This window comes from Aedes aegypti, chromosome 3, assembly GCF_002204515.2.
Source record: "Aedes aegypti strain LVP_AGWG chromosome 3, AaegL5.0 Primary Assembly, whole genome shotgun sequence".
NCBI lineage: Eukaryota > Metazoa > Arthropoda > Insecta > Diptera > Culicidae > Aedes > Aedes aegypti.
Window position 1 is genome coordinate 343,022,680 of NC_035109.1, and position 17,751 is coordinate 343,040,430.

The 17,751-nt window shown below is 40.1% G+C and overlaps 2 protein-coding genes across 2 annotated transcripts; one reads left to right on the forward strand and one right to left on the reverse strand.

The window, feature by feature from the left end:
• Positions 1-554: 554 nt before the first annotated feature.
• On the reverse strand, positions 555-14,295 carry LOC5579120 (zinc finger protein 711). Its single transcript, XM_021849294.1, has 6 exons — positions 14,151-14,295; positions 12,904-13,341; positions 11,648-12,304; positions 2,896-3,303; positions 1,640-2,536; positions 555-980 (listed from the first exon to the last, which is right to left on the reverse strand). The coding sequence occupies exons 1-6, from the start codon at positions 14,151-14,153 to the stop codon at positions 681-683; spliced, it is 2,703 nt and encodes a 900-aa protein (XP_021704986.1). The 5' UTR covers positions 14,154-14,295; the 3' UTR covers positions 555-680.
• Positions 9,451-10,574, forward strand: LOC5579121 (transmembrane protein 60). The gene is made up of 2 exons (XM_021849296.1): positions 9,451-9,763; positions 9,823-10,574. Exon 2 carries the CDS (start codon positions 9,845-9,847, stop codon positions 10,268-10,270), a length of 426 nt encoding a protein of 141 aa, XP_021704988.1. The 5' UTR covers positions 9,451-9,763; positions 9,823-9,844; the 3' UTR covers positions 10,271-10,574.
• Positions 14,296-17,751: the final 3,456 nt, after the last annotated feature.

A 17,751-nucleotide genomic window follows, 5' to 3' on the forward strand; every position in this document is an offset into this window, starting at 1 on the left:
AATGCTTGAGCCTTCATGAAGATCAAAACGATGATCATCTTATATATATATATATATATATATATATATATATATATATATATATATATATATATATATATATATATATATATATATATATATATATATATATATATATATATATATATATATATATAAATAAAAATGGAATGATGTTTGTATGTCACGAAATGGCTTGAGAACGGGCTAACGGATTTTGAAAATTCTTCCATAGTTATGTTCCTGAAGTGTTCCGACGTGTTTGTGTATATAAAAAGCAAATGATATTTAACGGGAAAGTTGAAAAAAAAAACAGGAGTGAACGGAACTTCCATTTTGCACGGGGCGTTCCATGGCGTTTTTCAACAGCCTACTTGATGGCAAGACGAAGTTTGCCGGGACCACTAGTGATCCATAAAAATGAATCAAATCTAGCATGATGAACGTGAAAAAATATAACGAGAAATGCGACCAAGATGATGTTTCCAAACACGAAAGAACCTTCTACCAATCGCGATCTATGTCATTCGGATAAAATAATTTATCATGCAAAATTTATTCTGCATTGGTATATGTACACTTTATTCTCGCCATTTCTGCAAAGAACATAAATTCCGATTAGCACTATCTTTGGTTGTAATTCAACCTGTTTTCGATTCCCACGATCGCTACTTTTTTTTTTATTCCGAAACAAAATTCACCCAGGTTATTCCGTCCGTTCCGTTTGGATTTGTTATTTTCAGCTTCATCATCTGCATACCCTCCTCATCATCACCGTCGTGACTGATGATATCCGATTCTTCGATGAAACCTGCGCTGGACGCCAGCAAGGCAGTCGACTCGGAAAGCTCTGTCGCGTCGGCCAGTTGAAGCGCGTTGGTGACCATCTGATCGCTAGGACCAGCTACTTCTGAGTTCACGTGGTCCTGTTCATCAAGTTCTTCTTCCTCTTCTTCGATGTCTTCTTCCTCGATGTAGTACTGTAAGAGAAAATTGGATTTGGTCATGGATTATAATGTAATACGGGGTTGGTCAAAATCAGCAAAACCATAAAAATTTGTTTGAAATAGTAGTGTCACTACTATTATACTGTCTAGTCGAAATAATTGTGAATAATTTTTCATTTAAGTGTAACATGGACCCATGCACGAGTTCACTATTTGACATTTGAGCGGTGCCGTGTTCTTTATGTGGCCATGGTAACCAGTGAATTTGGCACCGCTCAAACGTCAAATAAGTGAACTCGTGCATGGGTCCATGGATCTATGCACGAGTTCACTATTTGACGTTCAAGTGGTGCCATGTTATTTATGTGACCATGGAAACCCGTGAATTCGGCACCGCTCAAATATCAAATTAGTGAACTCGTGCATCGGTCCATGAATCAATGCACGAGTTCACTAACTTGACGTTTGAGTGGTGCCGAATTCACTCGTTGCCATGGCCACGTAAATATTACGGCAGATAGTGAACTCGTGCATCGGTCCATAACTGTAGTCTTAGCTTGTGTGAAACCTAAATGAACTTTTGAAAAAGCCATAAACATTTTACTCGAGAAAACATTTGATAAATTGTTTGGATGAACTGGAGGAGTAATCTTTGAATCAAATGTTAGAAAAAAGTACTAAAAAGAACTCACCTCATCCCGCATCAGAATGTGTGTCCCGTCGATGTCTTCCTCCAGTATGATGCCGTCCTTCGATTCAAACTCAACCGGATCGCCAATCGAGTCAGTGGTCGTATCGAATTCCAGCATATCTTCACTGGTTATCCTCGGCTGGTTAACCACGATGGTATCGTTCAGGTGGCCCCGCTGTTGCATGTGGGAGTACAGTTGCGGTTTGCGCATGAATCCCGCCCCGCAGGTAACACATTCGTACGGCTTTTTGTCGCTGTGCACGAACCGATGAGCATTTCGGTTGTCTCGACTGTTGAACGTTTTGCTGCACACTTCGCAGGCGAATGGCTTCGACCCGGTATGAATCTTCTGATGCTTCTTAAAGTGCTCCGGATACACAAAAGTCGCCGAACAGACGTCGCATTTGTACGGACGTTCGCCTGTGTGACACGCTTTTATGTGATAGTCCAGCAAACGGCGCCGCTTGAAGCACCTACTGCAGATATCGCACTTGTATCGTTTGTCGTTGAAATGTGTGGCCCGTTTATGCGATTGTAGATTTGATCGTTGAGAAAAGCTGGCATCACATATGTCGCACACGAACGGTCGTTCTCCGGTATGAGTTCGTTCGTGATCTTTGATTTCCGCTTTTCGAGCGAACCCTTTGCCACACGTCCGACATATAAAGGGCTTGTAGTTGAGGTGAACGATTTTGTGGATATCCAGATTGTGCTGGGACATGAACGTTTTCCCACAATCCGGACATCGATAGTCCCTAACGCCGGAATGAATCTTCTCGTGTTGGATGAGATTGTTCTGACTGTAGAATCCTTTGCCGCACTCCTTGCAACTATACAAGCGCTCACGATCCTGGTGGATTTTCATGTGAGCCGTGAGGGTGTACTTGGAAGCGAAGTCCTGGAAATTGAAATTTTGGATATTTGCATATTATTACCTTATTAAGGTACCGTGGGGCAAGTGAGTAAGGATAATCGTAATATTTTTAGATTCACCACTACCAAATCTGAGTGATAATTCAAAAATGACGTCCATCATTTATGGGAGGACGGGTGTCTATGGAAGTGTGACAGTGCGTGTATAAGGTATTGGTAAAAGCGTGACAGAGGAGGTCTTGAAATCCTGAAAACAATGGACGCCATATTTGAATCTTCCCTTAATTTAAATTGTGTTTAAAATTAAAAGAAATATATAGTTAATTTTCCACTTGCCCCGCGGTATCTTACATAAAAGGACAGATAACTTCAAGTTACACTTACCTTCGGACATAGAGAGCACTTGAACGGTCGTTTACCCGAATGCATATTCATATGCTCATCCAGCAAATTCTTGGAGCTGTACTTTTTCTGACACACCTCACATGACCACACTTTGGGCGTGGCGACGTGATTCTTCCGGTGCATCCGAAGCGCTCGAATGTTGTTGAATTTCGTTTGACAAACGTCACACCGGAAGTCAGTCAGTTCCTGGGCCACGTGCTGATCCAAATGCTGATTGTATTCTGTCCGCCGGCGGAATACAGCATCGCAGTGCTCGCAGATTAGGATCTTCTCGTTGTGATCGTTCTTCAGATGAATGGCAACGGTTTTCACATTGTGAGCTGTAGAAGGGCCTCCGTTGGCACTGCACAGGGCGCAGTAATAATTGTTGTTGGTTTTGATGAAGAGCTGTGGAAGATTGAATGTATTTGATTTGTTCAATATATACTTTTTTGGATTGATTTCCTCATAAGTAATATTAAATATATATTGACTCATTTATTGGCAGATAACTTGTGTTGATGAATGAGTTCAGAATTTGACATAACAAGACAATAGGGCCCACATAGTCATAGCCGAGAACGCGGGTTCAAAAACTATCAGTTTATATAACTGTGATATGTAGTGCTCATAAGGAAGCTATGCTGCGAAGCGGACACTTGCTACCTATGTAATATCGGAGAAAAGATGAATACGATGATATATAACGGAACCGAATTCTGTATAGCCCTGTCTTTCGACCACGTGCTCACCCCCTCCCGCATCGTGGTATTATTAAGTGACCACGTAGTATATGGACGATCACTAAACGGTTAGCCCAAATAATAGTATCGGTGTATACGCAGCTCAGCAAGACCATGAGGGTGGTTTCTAATGCCACTAGTCGACCAAATTCATCAAACCCAGCCGACGTGGTTTATAGCCAATCCATTTAGCACAACAACAAATTCAACTGAGAAGCTCTCAACATTGTTTTTATTCCGTGTTTCAGGATATCGCAAAGTTGTGCTCAATAAGACTACACAATAGTTCTTATGTTTGTTTAATAGTACATTACAAGGTTTTAATGAATAGTGTTGACAACCTCCTTTAGTGTGGGCCTTTTCGGGTTTAACGGAGTGTTATTGAAGGTTTTCTAGAGTTGTTATGACTAATAAGTTCTAAAATGGATTTTAACGATATGCTTCTAGTATGTAAAGAAGCTAAAAATGTTACTTGGGTTATTACCACCATATCGTTCAAATTAAGTTTATTCATTTTTCTTTAAACAGTTTTGCTCCTTTTCGCCTACAGTAGTGCATCCGCACCAAAAGAGGAGGGCATCATAAGAAATCAATGGATTGTACCATTAAAGGAACCATGCTAAAAACACTCCACTAGGTGTTCCTATCATTGGTGTACACATTTTAATGAATCGTATTTTTTATACATTTGAATGATAGTAGGAATTAAAATCTATCGTCTGATTCGTTAAAATCACAAATATTATGATTTTATCGGCATATTTTAGCTGTTTTACCTTAGGTGTACCACTAATCTTAAGTAACAATTTCAGTGCTTTTTGATCTTAGATGTTATTTATGGAGGTTTTATTAGAGATGCATTCATTCCTAACAGATTTAATAAAGTATTGAAAAATGCTAAACATTCTTTTTGGTGAAACCCACTTGAAAATGCTTTGTAGATAAAAGCTTCAAACTTATTTGTCGGCCAAATTTGTTGATAATATGTAATACAATTTCTGAAGGAGCTGTGTAGTGTCTATTGAAACTTTTACTTAAAACCTCATCTTGCTTGTCTTATAAAGACATAAATAAAACTTCTAAGTCTTCACTAAGTCATGTTAAATCCTTCTTAAATCTCAACTGACTGATGCATGTTATTGCAGTCTGCGTATGGTTATCAATATCATTATGTTGATAATGATAATTATGTAGTGAATTATGAGTTTATTAGAACGCAAAAACAAAAATGGCAAATATTCCTCTCATAGAATTATCAGACTACCGTATATAGCATATTTTTCCCATGCTTGCCAGAACTTCCCGTTCAAGTGGGAAAACTATGCTGCACACAACCGTTGAGCTACACAAAAAAAGCTTTCATTTTTTAGGCACTTCACTTACCGTTTTCTACATCAGTACAACCGATCAAAGATGACGGGCTTTATCATAACAATTCATTCCAATAAAAACATAGTTAGATACATAACGGCACGAATTTAGTAAAATCAATTGCGTGCATTAAGTTTAAGTCAAGGCTCCCCAAAAAACCTATTTGTCTTAGTTCAGTTATTTGATTTTGGAATATTTTAGCCAGCGAAGGACTTTGTGCAAGGATTCTTAAGATCAAAAGCGTTTATGAATAATTATATTGTTCGGAATAATCACCAATTGATTTTAAACCATCCCAGACAAGACCAGCAAGATTTAACTGGATGGAATCAATTTTTATTGTCGCCGTTTTGGGTTGATAATTACAATATACGTGGGAAATTTCAATTTTTGATTGAGATGCGTCTGAAATCATTCTGAAAATTGAATGGAGTAAAATATTAGATAGCCAATTATGATGCCGTAATTGTGGCGCGTTGTAGTAAATCGAAAAAATTTGTGCCATTCCACCAGTTAATTTTTGTTTTCAGGAATTTCACGGGATTGTAAGGAAATTTTCTGCCACACAACAAATGTTTTTTTTTAATTGTTATTTTATGAGTCGGCAGACATCATGATGATTTCAATATTTAAAAAAGTTATGGTTTATAAACATCTTATTGGTTGATGTTTGTTCAATAAAAAGCTCTTAGCATTGATGTTATTCCATGTTGTAGTATATACCCCCTAGATCGAACCACTGTGCAGTGATACTTCAAACATATCTAGAAAGATTCGCGAATTAGGCGAAACTGACAAAATGTACACAATTTAAGAAACTATAGCGTTGACATTGTAGTTTGATTGTCTATTCACTGCACTTGAACTTTTCCCCTATCGCTAATTTAACTATTCTAAAAACGCAAATTTGTAGAAGACGAAACTTCACCTCATGCAAAACCACACACTGTATTGATTACGCCTGTGTTTTTGTTTATCAAAGTGATGGGCGCATCTGAAATCGAAATTAAAACACGGCGAGAGTAAACGGCGATACTGCAAACAAAAAATAAACAAGGCTTGTTTATTGTCTGTGGTTAAAGTTTGAGTATATTTTCTCCAATTGGGATTAAAAATTGCACATGAAAATTTCATTGGTTATTTTCTCATTTGTCAGATAGGCCCTTATCGCGAATTTCTCTCGATATTGTATCTCAAGTTCATGTACGCAAATTCCTGCGTAATAGCTTGTCCTTCAAAATCATTTCCAAACATGTTTAACCGTCGTTTTCAACAATACATTTCCATTAGGCCGGAACAAACTTGAATTTTTACTTTTGTCACCCCCCCCCCCTCGAATTTTTCAAAAAGTAAGAGGGGGGAAATAAATAAAATGTCTTTGTTTCAGTGTAGGTTTTTATTGTTTTTTTTTTTTGTTTTTTTAGATTTAGATGAGATAACAAAAGTTATTGAATTATAAGTCCTAAATTTGTTCGTTAATGCTAATAGGTGCGGGATTTTTATTGAACGTATTTCTTTTAGAATCAAGTTTACGCCACTTCCACTGTGACAATGTAGCCATGGAAAAAGAATATTTTAGTGATTTCAATGAATTATAATTTATACAAACTTGCAATGAACAATCAATTTGTAAAATCAATTCAACAATTGGATCTTAAAATTTATTTGAATACATGGTTTCCTAGTCCTTCTTCTGGATGCACAAATATTGAAAGCGTGATCATCATCCACCAAGGGAGGTACTGGCGGTTCTTTACTGCTACCCCAACGTGTTGCTGATTCTAAAATGTAAACAACCATACAAAATTACGATCAAACAATGGTGAAGGCGTTATCAATTTTATCGAAAACATCCAATTTGAGAATTTTGCAGAATTTGCTGATCAAATTGCCAATAGCGCACTGCAGTAGCACGTAGCAAATAACTGCTTGCAAACAATATCTTTCAAGCGCATTGATTACCTGTAAGGGCCCATTCACAAATTTCATAACGCTAAAGGGGGTGGGTGGGTGTCCTCGTGGTGTTACGGCTCATACAAAATTTGTAAAATATTCATACAAAAAGCGTTACGAGGGGGTGGGTGGGTGTCGAAAATGGCCATTTTTGGCGTTATGAAATTTGTGAATAAACCCTAATTTTGCGAATAATAATTTTTACTTTTCCGTGTTAAGCCTTAAAATTGGTTCTGGACGCATTTCAATTTTACTCCCATTTGACAGCCGCCCTCTACCCTTGTCATCCACAAGCTGCATATCAAAAGTCATTGTTCTCGTCTTCATTGTATTCGTGTAAACCAATGTTGCTGAACAGCGATCGGAAACGTGAAGCACGATGAATTTTCGTAGGCATCAAAACAGAATCTGCGAATAAACACTAACAACCGTTCGGGCGCTTCATTCGTTCGTGTTCCATTTTCGGATCGCTGTTTCTCCCGACGGTATCATCGGGTGATTTTCCATCGCTCGGTAATGTGAACGTTACGATCCACGCTGCCTGTTCTTCGCGAAGAGCAGGAAAATATTCATTTCGATCATCTTCAAACGGGCTCGCAACAATCACGCTAAACTTGCACCACTCAAAAATGTGTGCCGAGCGCACAAAATTGGCCTCTTTTCGAGCAGCACAGATTCTGTACAAAGGGGCTGTACACAGTTTTGTGCAAACGGTGGTAAACAATACTGAATGAGTGAAATGAGCACAGAGGAGGAACGCTTGGAATGCGGAATTCAGTTCCAATTTTAAAGTTTTTTAGGCTGTGAACCGTTTCACCAGTTCGTTTAACTATTAGTTTAAATTTGACATTTCAATAGTTATTTTCCCTTCAAATGGTTAAATTGAACATCGCAGTCGACCCATTTGAGCTTTGACAGTCGAGTAGTTATTTCAGAACAATGTCTCAAATTCACGGGAGCAAAAATTAACTTTCGAACTGTCAAGTTTAACCATGCTCCAGAGCAGGGTTATTTTTTACCGGAGGGGAAATAACTATCGAGCTGTCAAATTTTAACTAAAAGTTAAACGAACTGGTGAAACGGTTCACAGCCTTAGAGATTTTTCATTTAAATAGCCGAAGTGGAAGCAAATGGGGAAAAAACTTTCGCATTTGCGACCATCCTCCGGCTTTTCGCTAGAAAACATATTAGAAAACTCCCCATCTTACCAACGGTCAACTGTTTGCTGCCGCGCGGGAGATCATTGACAGTTCCGTTTCCATCGATCCCCGCACAACCGAAGGCCAACACGTCGGCAACTCACGGAATGAGTGCGACCTACACAGAATTTTCACTCAGTCAGCCAGTTCTGCATTGGTTGCCTCATTCTGTGTAGTTTTAATACATGCGCTGCGTGGAGCTGGCTTAGCGTGGAGTGTTTGCTTGACTTTACGAGAAGAAGCAACCTTGCAATGAATCACCAGAATGAACAGCGCGTGGATAAATGAATCCTACGAGTGGAAAGGCTTCGCGAACCACTTATCAGTGTGTTCGTTTTGCTTCTTCGGCGTTGCATCAGTTCGCTTTTTGCGATGCTCTTCGTGACTCAAAAATGAAAAATGAATTTTGGCGAATGTTGGATCGCGAAGATGCGTCGATCATTGTTCACGAAGAAGATCCATCGCAACACTGGTGTAAACGTTCTATTTTTTCATTAAAGAATATAACCATATTAATGGGCAAAATATAAGTATAAAGCCGTAAATAGAAAGAGTGCCATCAAAACTGCTTTTCAGGACACGTACAACTAGGGACAATAGAAAATCACGATTTCGCGGAAGCCGTGAAATTCAGGAAAACCCGCAAAATTCGTTTGTTTGTTTTAATTCATATGAAAAACGCAGTTGCATCCAAGTGCAACATTTTTGCAGTGTTTCTAAAATTGCAAATAGCTAAAATACAATTTGAAAGTTTAATATTTTCTCTCATCAAAACTCGAAAAAAAAAGGAAAAAAAAACTTGAAGATTATTGTTATGAACAATCGAATTATGAAAAATGTTATTGATTAATGTTATGAAAAATAAAAAAAAGGAAAAAATATTGTTCAAAACATTTTGATTTGACGGTTTTATGCGGCAGAAACATGGTTTTGCAGCATATGAGAATGAAAAAAACTATAAATTTAACTGAATTTTCAATTTATTAATTATTGTCCCCCCGCACGACACATTTTAATGGAAGGTGACAAAAGAAGATTTTAAGATTTGTTCCGGCCTTATTGCGTTTTTTTTTACTTGTCTATTATACGGTCATGTGTTGTTAAAAAAAAATACTTAGGGCTCATTCACAAATTTCATAACGCTGAAGGGGGTGGGTGGGTGTCTTCATGATGTTACGGCTCATACAAAATTTGTAGACTAATCATACAAAAAACGTTACGAGGGGGTGGGTGGGTGTCAACAATGGTTATTTTCGGCGTTATGAAATAAATGAATGAACCCTTATGAGCCAAGTGCGCGCGAAAAGAAAACCCGCGCGTGTAATTTCGCGCCCCAATGACATTCGACATTCGACGAAATTTATCACCTTCGATTGTGCCGACAAATGGAAATATTTCACGAGAAACGTTGCCAACCTTGAAAATAATTCTTATTGGATTCGTTTGACAGTTTTTTGATCCAGATTCAGATTTTCTCGTTTAGAAAACGTAAACATCAACAATTTGCGGCGATTCGTAAATTTTCCGCAAAGAAATGCAGATAAATCGATAGAATTCTAGTAAAATTTGTGGTGCATTCCATATATAAGTACACCAATAGTGGTGAGTAGTTAAAATGAAGTTTAAAGAACATTTTCACAACTCATGCTCTCCCCACTTAGGAAACAACCAATCCAAGCAAAGATGGGTTTCGTGCAGCGAGCGCTCTTCACCTGGTTCATCATCTTGGTGTTTCTGATTCTGCTCTGCCTTCGACTGGAAAGCCGCATCAACTGGAACTGGTTCATTGTTTTCATACCACTCTGGCTGTACGACACTATCCTGATCACCTGGGTAGTCATCGAGATTATCCAGCGACAGCACGCCAACCGGTTGATCTCGTTCCGGCACTACGAATACTACGTGGCCGGAATACTGCTGAAGATCCTGTCCCAGATTGCCATCTGTCTCAAGCTGGAGTACAACAACATTCCGCTGTACGCGATGATGATTCCGATTTGGTTGCTGCTGGCGATGTTGGTGGTCTACATCGGAACCAACCTGCAGCCGAAGCCTCGCTCCCTGGGATCGAACAAGAGCACCCGGCAGACGACGGCCGCTTCTTCCTAGGGGTACGTACGGGTGAAGCTTCGAGTTTCGCCCTCGCCCAGGAGAGGTGCTGAAGAAGCTCCGGAAGGCACCCTCTGGGGATTTTAGCTCATGGCGCGGTTGTTGCTGCTTTTGGTGTAAGTACCAATTTCTTTTTTGAACTTGAACTTGTGATGGACATCGGAAGATTGAGTTATATTGCTGGAAGTGATCTGAAAGGTCGGTTACAGCAATCGGAACGATTTATAGGACTGTTTTAGACTTATAAAATTCACATAGTATTCTAAGATATAACAGTAGATAGAATTATATGGATTGCAGCCGATTCCTAGAAGATGATGGATTAGAAAGAAAGCCTTGGAAATTTAGCTTTTACGATCAGCTTCACTTTAGTTTTGTAATGAAGTCATTACCAAACATGATTCTGCACTATCTCAGTTAGCATTAATTCGAAAAATTCGCTATAAATTTCAACTTACATATCTACTTTCCACGATATCGTTTGATATTTTTTTTTGTTGAATCTAGCAAATTATTTAGACAACAACTATGGTAATTCGCCTATTGTTGAACAAGCCATGTATTCCTTATAACATGTTCAACAATTAAGGCTGGTTTGCTACTGACAAGAAAAGGAATCACTTATCTCGATGCGTGGAAAATTTCTTTACAGAAATGGTCCAGAAAATCACATTTTTCTGATCACAGTACGCAGTTGAGAAGAAATGTCATTTCAAACGGGGCTCTCTGTAGGAAATTCATGACGTATTCAGTCAAGGAATTTCTTTACTTTTCATGAGCAAAACAGCATACTTAGCTTTAGCGAGCATTTTGACCGTTCAACAATTGGCGAAATACCCTATGTGCTAGGTAAAATAGATCCAATTTCTGTAGTCAGTAACAAGGACTTTGTACCAGAGGTGCCAGATGATTTGATAGAAAATCTGTACCCACGAGGTTAAAAAACCTGTGACCCATACAAAAATATCTGTGTCCATACAAAAAATGTTGATAGAAAATCTGTGTTCCATACAAATTAAATCTGTGTCAGCATAAAAATATCTGTGTAATACAGAGAAATCTGTACATCTGGCAGCCCTGCTTTGTACCGCGAATCCTTGAATCACCAGAACATAATATGTATTATATTTAATTAAAAAAAATATAATTATAATATTATTACCCTAAGCCGTTGAACAAGATGAGACTATTGCTCAGATTGGTAGATCTTACCCCGCAATGCACCACGTGATCTACCCGCGGGTAAACACCAAGCAATAGTCGCCAAAATATATACCAACAATTTTGGAGATCACAGTCAGATCTGAAAGCTTGGTTCGGACTCGAAATCTTGTTACAATAAATAGTAAAACCGATATTTCAAAATCCGCGACTTACCGATTCCAGTTTGGCCTTCATCCGGTTCAAGCTCTCGTTGGCTGCGGCTATCAATATCTGTGCACTGTCGGGGTCCGCTTCCTGCCCGAAGGCTTGATCGGACATCGTAAACTCCGCACTCTTTTCGGATAGACCACTTTCGATGTGCTGACTACCGTCGTCCATCGTCGCCACGGACACCGCGGTCGATGGCTTCCTTCCTTTGAGAATCAACACTCCGTCGTTTCCGTTGTCATCGCTGGGGTCATCGTCTTCGGAGACACCGATCGTTTCGATTACATTTTCGTAAATGTAATCCGTCGAATTGGCATCGGTTATGATTTCCACCATATTCCCGTCGCCACCGTCAAAGAACTGCTCCATCGTGATGGCCGTCGAAGGAACCTCGCATATGTCCACGTCGTTGCTCATAGCATCGCTGGTAATGGTGGCCGATGAACTTTCGGATACCGGTTTTTGCAACACTTTGATGATGGAACGTGAATTATTTTTCGACGTGGGTGTAATCGATTCCGTGCTGTCCATTTGTCGAGGAATGAGATGAAGCTTGGGCAGCGGTTGAACTATCGTTTCCGAGGGTGCATCCGAGTCTGATTCCAGCGCAACGCTTGACGAGACCGGAACAACGGCCGTTAGATCACTCAGAGGAATAGCAATCTGTAAAACGCTAATTAGTCATTTTGGAAAAAGAAAAGCAAGGTGTCTACTCGGCTAAACACATACTCATTATATATTTAAACTATGTATAGGTATATAATGTGTGAATATGATGGATTGCTTCAAGTCGAGTCTAGTACACGACACTGAAAAAGGCCTAACAGTTGATGTCGAAATATAATTTGGTCACTTCCATTTGATTTTGCCGTAAATGGTCAAATTATATACGCGTAGCGGTCTGTCCAAAATACTTTGATCACCCTATGTTTCATATGCTCATGAACGATATTCAACTAGAACTAGGAATTGAACTTGCCTTTATCACTTTGGCAATTTAATGTCCTGCGTTTAAGCATGTTCTATTCTGAATGTGCTGCATAAATAAAAGTCACGAAACAACAAAATAACGGATGGAATGGAAAAGAGTTTGTGTCATAAAATTAATATATTTTACCATGTATTACTACTTCATAATAATTTCTTAGATTGTGGACAAAATTCCGATGATATAGAGTCTTTCCAGGTTGAAAAAAAAAACTCGATAAATCCAGGTTTTCCAAGTAGTAGACACCCTGTAAAATCAAAATTGTGTAACATACCATTTCTGAATCCGTGTCTGGAAGCACCAAATCTTGAGACATGCTGCAATCGTCTAGTGCCTCGGCTTCAGCTTCCACCAGTTCTTTAGCGGTTAAACTTGCGGCCAGCTTAGTCACCGTGCTATTGTAGCTAACAGTGATCTGCAGCTTGATAGAATCCAATCGGTCCAACAGCTGTTGGTACTCATTGCACAGCAGATTGCACTGGATGCAAATGGCTTGTGAGTGGGATAGTTCCGGCGTGATGTCCAACTGCAGCATATTTGCAAGAATAGTGGCAGGACTGAGTGCTTCCTCATCTTCGCTCATGATCGGAAACAGATGGCAGAGATTGTTGGTGGTGTTGGAAACTGGCGTATTGCAAACGTAGCAATAATGGATGGTTTCCTCTATCTGATGGTGCAGTTCGTCCAAGACGACCGCTCCTTCGCTGAGCATCTGGAAATATAAATAGTAACAATGTTCTATCAGAATAAATCACGGATCCAAATCTGGTGTTCAGTGTATTATCCAGGGCCTAAAAATAGGTACCTGCCGGGTACCCCCGTTGGTTTGACCACATTTAATCTGAACACTTTTTAATTTGTACCCCGCTAATTTGCACATCGTTCAGATTAAAAATGGTTCAAACGTCATTTAGCTCATAGAACGGAGTGAATTGGAATGGAACGCTGTGGAACGTGACGCATAATCAAAACAAAACAGTGAAAGTGGTAACCAGAAACACGTTTCTAGGGTGACTAGATGTTCAAATTAAAAATGAACCTCGATAGTTTACATGAGGTACCGTTCAAATTAACGGGGGTATACTATTTGTAACAAAAATTATACCAGGAATTCCCCTAATATAATATAGCCTAACTTGAAGGGGTGGAGAGGATTATCGAAAAAAAAAATTACTTTTGGACTAAAAAGAGATTATGAAAACTAAAGAGACTTTAAAAAGTAGACATCTTAAAATCTTTAAAAAGAGACCTGCTACCAGCCCTGTTCTATCAAACTAGAATTCTTATTAGAATCGAGCACCTCAACTAGACGCATTCTCTTTTGTTTTGCTCTGGATTTTCTTCCAATCGGAATCAAGGACAGGCAACTGTCAAATCCCACACGAAACGCCCGTGTGTCACATCTGCGACGCCATTAGATGCAAAAATCCACATTTCAAGCGACTTTAAATTCGCGAAAACCGCCCCAATTCGCGAAAAATCTTTCAAACTTCGACTGCACACCCAAATTGCGGTACTTACCATTGCAGAAAAACACAATTTTAGCCGGTTTCGTTCGATGTAAATAAGGATTTCACAAAATTTTCTTTGCTGAACGTTGTCAGCATTGGTCGGGGAAAATGTGGAATGCAAACGAACGAGGTGCAAACGGAGAGAGAAAAACAGAGGTGGGTTTGGGTCGTTCAAACAGACAGCGATATGCCGACTACGGTTTTTCAATGGTTGAAATATTTCAACGGTCTAGGATATGGACCAGTTGGGGAAATATTAACCATGAATTAATTGAATGCACCATCCAGCGTAAAGAAAGCCTTTACTGCGGGCCATGTTTAAAAAAAAAGTAAGAGGTTGTTTCCGAGATACAACCGCCAAATTGACGTTGGATAACGTTAGCTTCTTCTATTTCCTGATTTAGGACCGTCACGAACTTATGGAAGATTTCAAGGTACTGACAAAAAATCTAATCAATTTTCATACTATTTGTTGCATTTCAATTCTGATGTATTGTAGACATTGAGTGTTATTATTTGGTTGGTTCGGTTAACACTTCAACACCGATAGAACCGGTCGATGGAAGATGAAGCATAAGCGGTAACTTTTGCTCTCCAAACAAATATACCGGTTGAACGTTAGGTCCATTCATGATCCACTAAGATTGGTTGCTTTTGTGGATTCCGAAGCCAGTTTGAGGTTGAGGTTCTTGTCCATGAAGTCCGCTAAATCTGTGTTCTCCTCTTTGCTCAAATCGATGTTGAAGTTACCTGTCACGATGATTGGCATGGGCTCCTTTTGATACTCGAAGAAGTTCCGCGCCATGAAGAACTTCTTCTGCTTCATTGTGGTATCCGGAGAAATGTAGAGGCAAACCAGTAGTGCCCGACAATTCATTATAGTGATTTCGGCAGCGCAAATATCACCATAATCATCTGACAAGCCCAGCTCCACATCATAACAGGTGCAGAGTTTGCGAATCTTGTGCGCCACAGCAATCGTTGTTGCTGACGGTGAAATCGATCAGGACTTCTTGATTAAGGCCACGGGACGGTGTTTTAATCACCCTCTCCATTTGAAAAGTTAATCTCAAGTACCACTCAATAATCGATGCGAAAACTGTATCACTAGCATTATATATATGTAGTGCACAACCCATTAAATTTTCAGTTTAATCGGTTCACTAAAACTAGAGATTTGCATCTGCAAAGTTTTGATGATAATTGTTAGAGTGAGACAAAAGATAAGAAAAATAACACGGTCTTCCGTGGCACCTTAAGACCGATCTGCGATTCCAGAGCACGACCGTCATGGCCCTGCAGGAAGCGAGCGTGGCCTAACTAGTCGGTTTGTTTGAGGATACCAACCCGTGCGCGACCCACGCCAAGCGTGTCACCATCATGCCGAAGAACATCCAGCTGGCTCGTCGTATCCGTGACGAGGGCGCTTAAATTGCATTGAAGCACAATTTCGAACAACAACCCTTTACAGGGCCACAATTGATTAATTAATATTTAGTTATCAATTGTAATTTCGAATGATAAGTTTTCAACGGAGATAAATGGCAAACAACGTTTTATCTAGGTTCCCGTCGCTCGGGTCGGGTGGCGGTTACATTTATGCAGTCTTCTCTGTGTGTGTATTTCGATTCGATCGACAATTTCTTACCAAATCAAAACGTCAACAAAGCTGTTGCTGATAAGTTTTAGCTCTTTGTTCGCCAAGTTGATACTGATCGCTCTAGCATGCGACGACGACAACGGCATCATTCAATTATCACTAAATGCGAGGCAAACCGTGATGGATTCTTAATTCAAGTGCCGTTCGCGATTTATCCGACTCATGCACACACTGTCGACGATTGTCCGCGCGCGCACAATGGGAATTTCATTTCTTGACACTGTGATTCTCGAGGAGCATTATTAAGCCGTGATAAATGATTGCATGCAAATTACTGACCAAAATCTGAACCAATCACATCCAATCATCAGTAATGTCGCTCTTCACGGTGTAAAATTCTCACAACTCTTTCAAAAATGAAATGGTCGTCCTGAAAAGGACGGTTGGGGCTAGTCACCGTCGATCGAACTGGGTTGTCAATCCATTGTTAGACAGAAACACACCAAAAGATTACCGAAGACGATTAAATCGAAATGCGGTCGGTAATTTTGTGCTTCCTTGTTTTCGTTGGTTTGCTCATTCCTCCGACGGCAATTTTCAAGGTTGATGAGCGATTTTGCGGAACCCGCAGCATTTAGCTTGGGTTGGGAATAAACAAGAGCAGAAGCAGCGGCAGCGACGAATGTGTAAAATTTATTCCGATAGGAGTCCTTCTCCAATTGCTGGTCGACGATTGACTGATGTGCGCGGGGCTCATTGAAGCTTGGTTGGCTTCGACTGAACCCGATAGAATAAAGAGGAGTAAGAAGAAGACCGAAAGGGGCGTTTCCCTTTGCATGACGAAAGTGGCTAAGATATCGAGCAATGCTAGGAATACACAATTGATTGAGATTGATTGATCTGTGCTAGGAGTACACAATTGATTGAGAAATATAAGATGTAATAAGGTCGGAAATATTATTCTTTTAACTCTTTTCAACACATTTGATGGCCCTAAAAAGCGCCGATTTGCGTATACGACGAACCAGCTAAATGACGTGACGTGGATGGCGCACAAGAGCAACGGGTTGTGGATTACCGGACATAAGTCGAAATCTGCAAACGATGCTGACTCTTAAAATCTTGAGCGATTTCACAAGTCCGACGCTCGATTAGCAGCAGCTCCTCGGATCAGCAACTCAGAGGGCCTGTGGTATTTCGTTCCTAGCGGGCTTGCTTCTTGACCACCGATGCTGAATTCAAAGTCGAAATCTGCAAGCGCGGATAAATTTGCGGCGGCGATGACGACGGCTTGGACGCTTTTCCGAGCGGCAGTAGTTCGCCGTCATCGCCGCCGCAAATCAATCTTGCGTCTTCCTCTTCCGACGACACAAATTGAACTGTGACGGCGGGAGCAAACGCAAAGCGAAAATGACTCGCCCGACCGTGTTCACAGTCCGACCGCAAAAAGAAGACTGAGGGAAGAAGCAGGACCGGTGTGCTTTTATAGTGGGAAGCGGAACCTAAAAATGTGCTTGAACGTGATTGGTTAGATAAGAAAGGGGTCAACATTTTACGATTTTTCAATAGTTTGTTGCCAATAATCAATATTGTCCTCTATTTGAATCGACGCGTAGATAAATTTCCGATCGATTGATGTATAAATATTGAAAACTAGTGGTCCCGGCAAACTTCGTTTTGCCATCAAGTAGGCTGTTGGAAAACGTCAAGAAATCCCCCATACAAATTACACCTTAAGGCCCAAACGCAATGATAGCGGAACGGCAACGGAATGCGGAACCGGTTCGCCAGCATGTATCACAACATCTCGACTGAGCTGACAACGAATGAAATTGGATCAACACTGAGTCGACAAGCTGATTATAGTTCATGCTGGCGAACCGGTTCCGCATTCCGTTGCCGTTCCGCTATCATTGCGTTTGGGCCTTTAGTCTTCTCCCGTTTTCCCGATAAATCCGGCGACTTTTCTGATTTATTTCTTCGCACGAACACGTCACATCCCTTGGGGAGT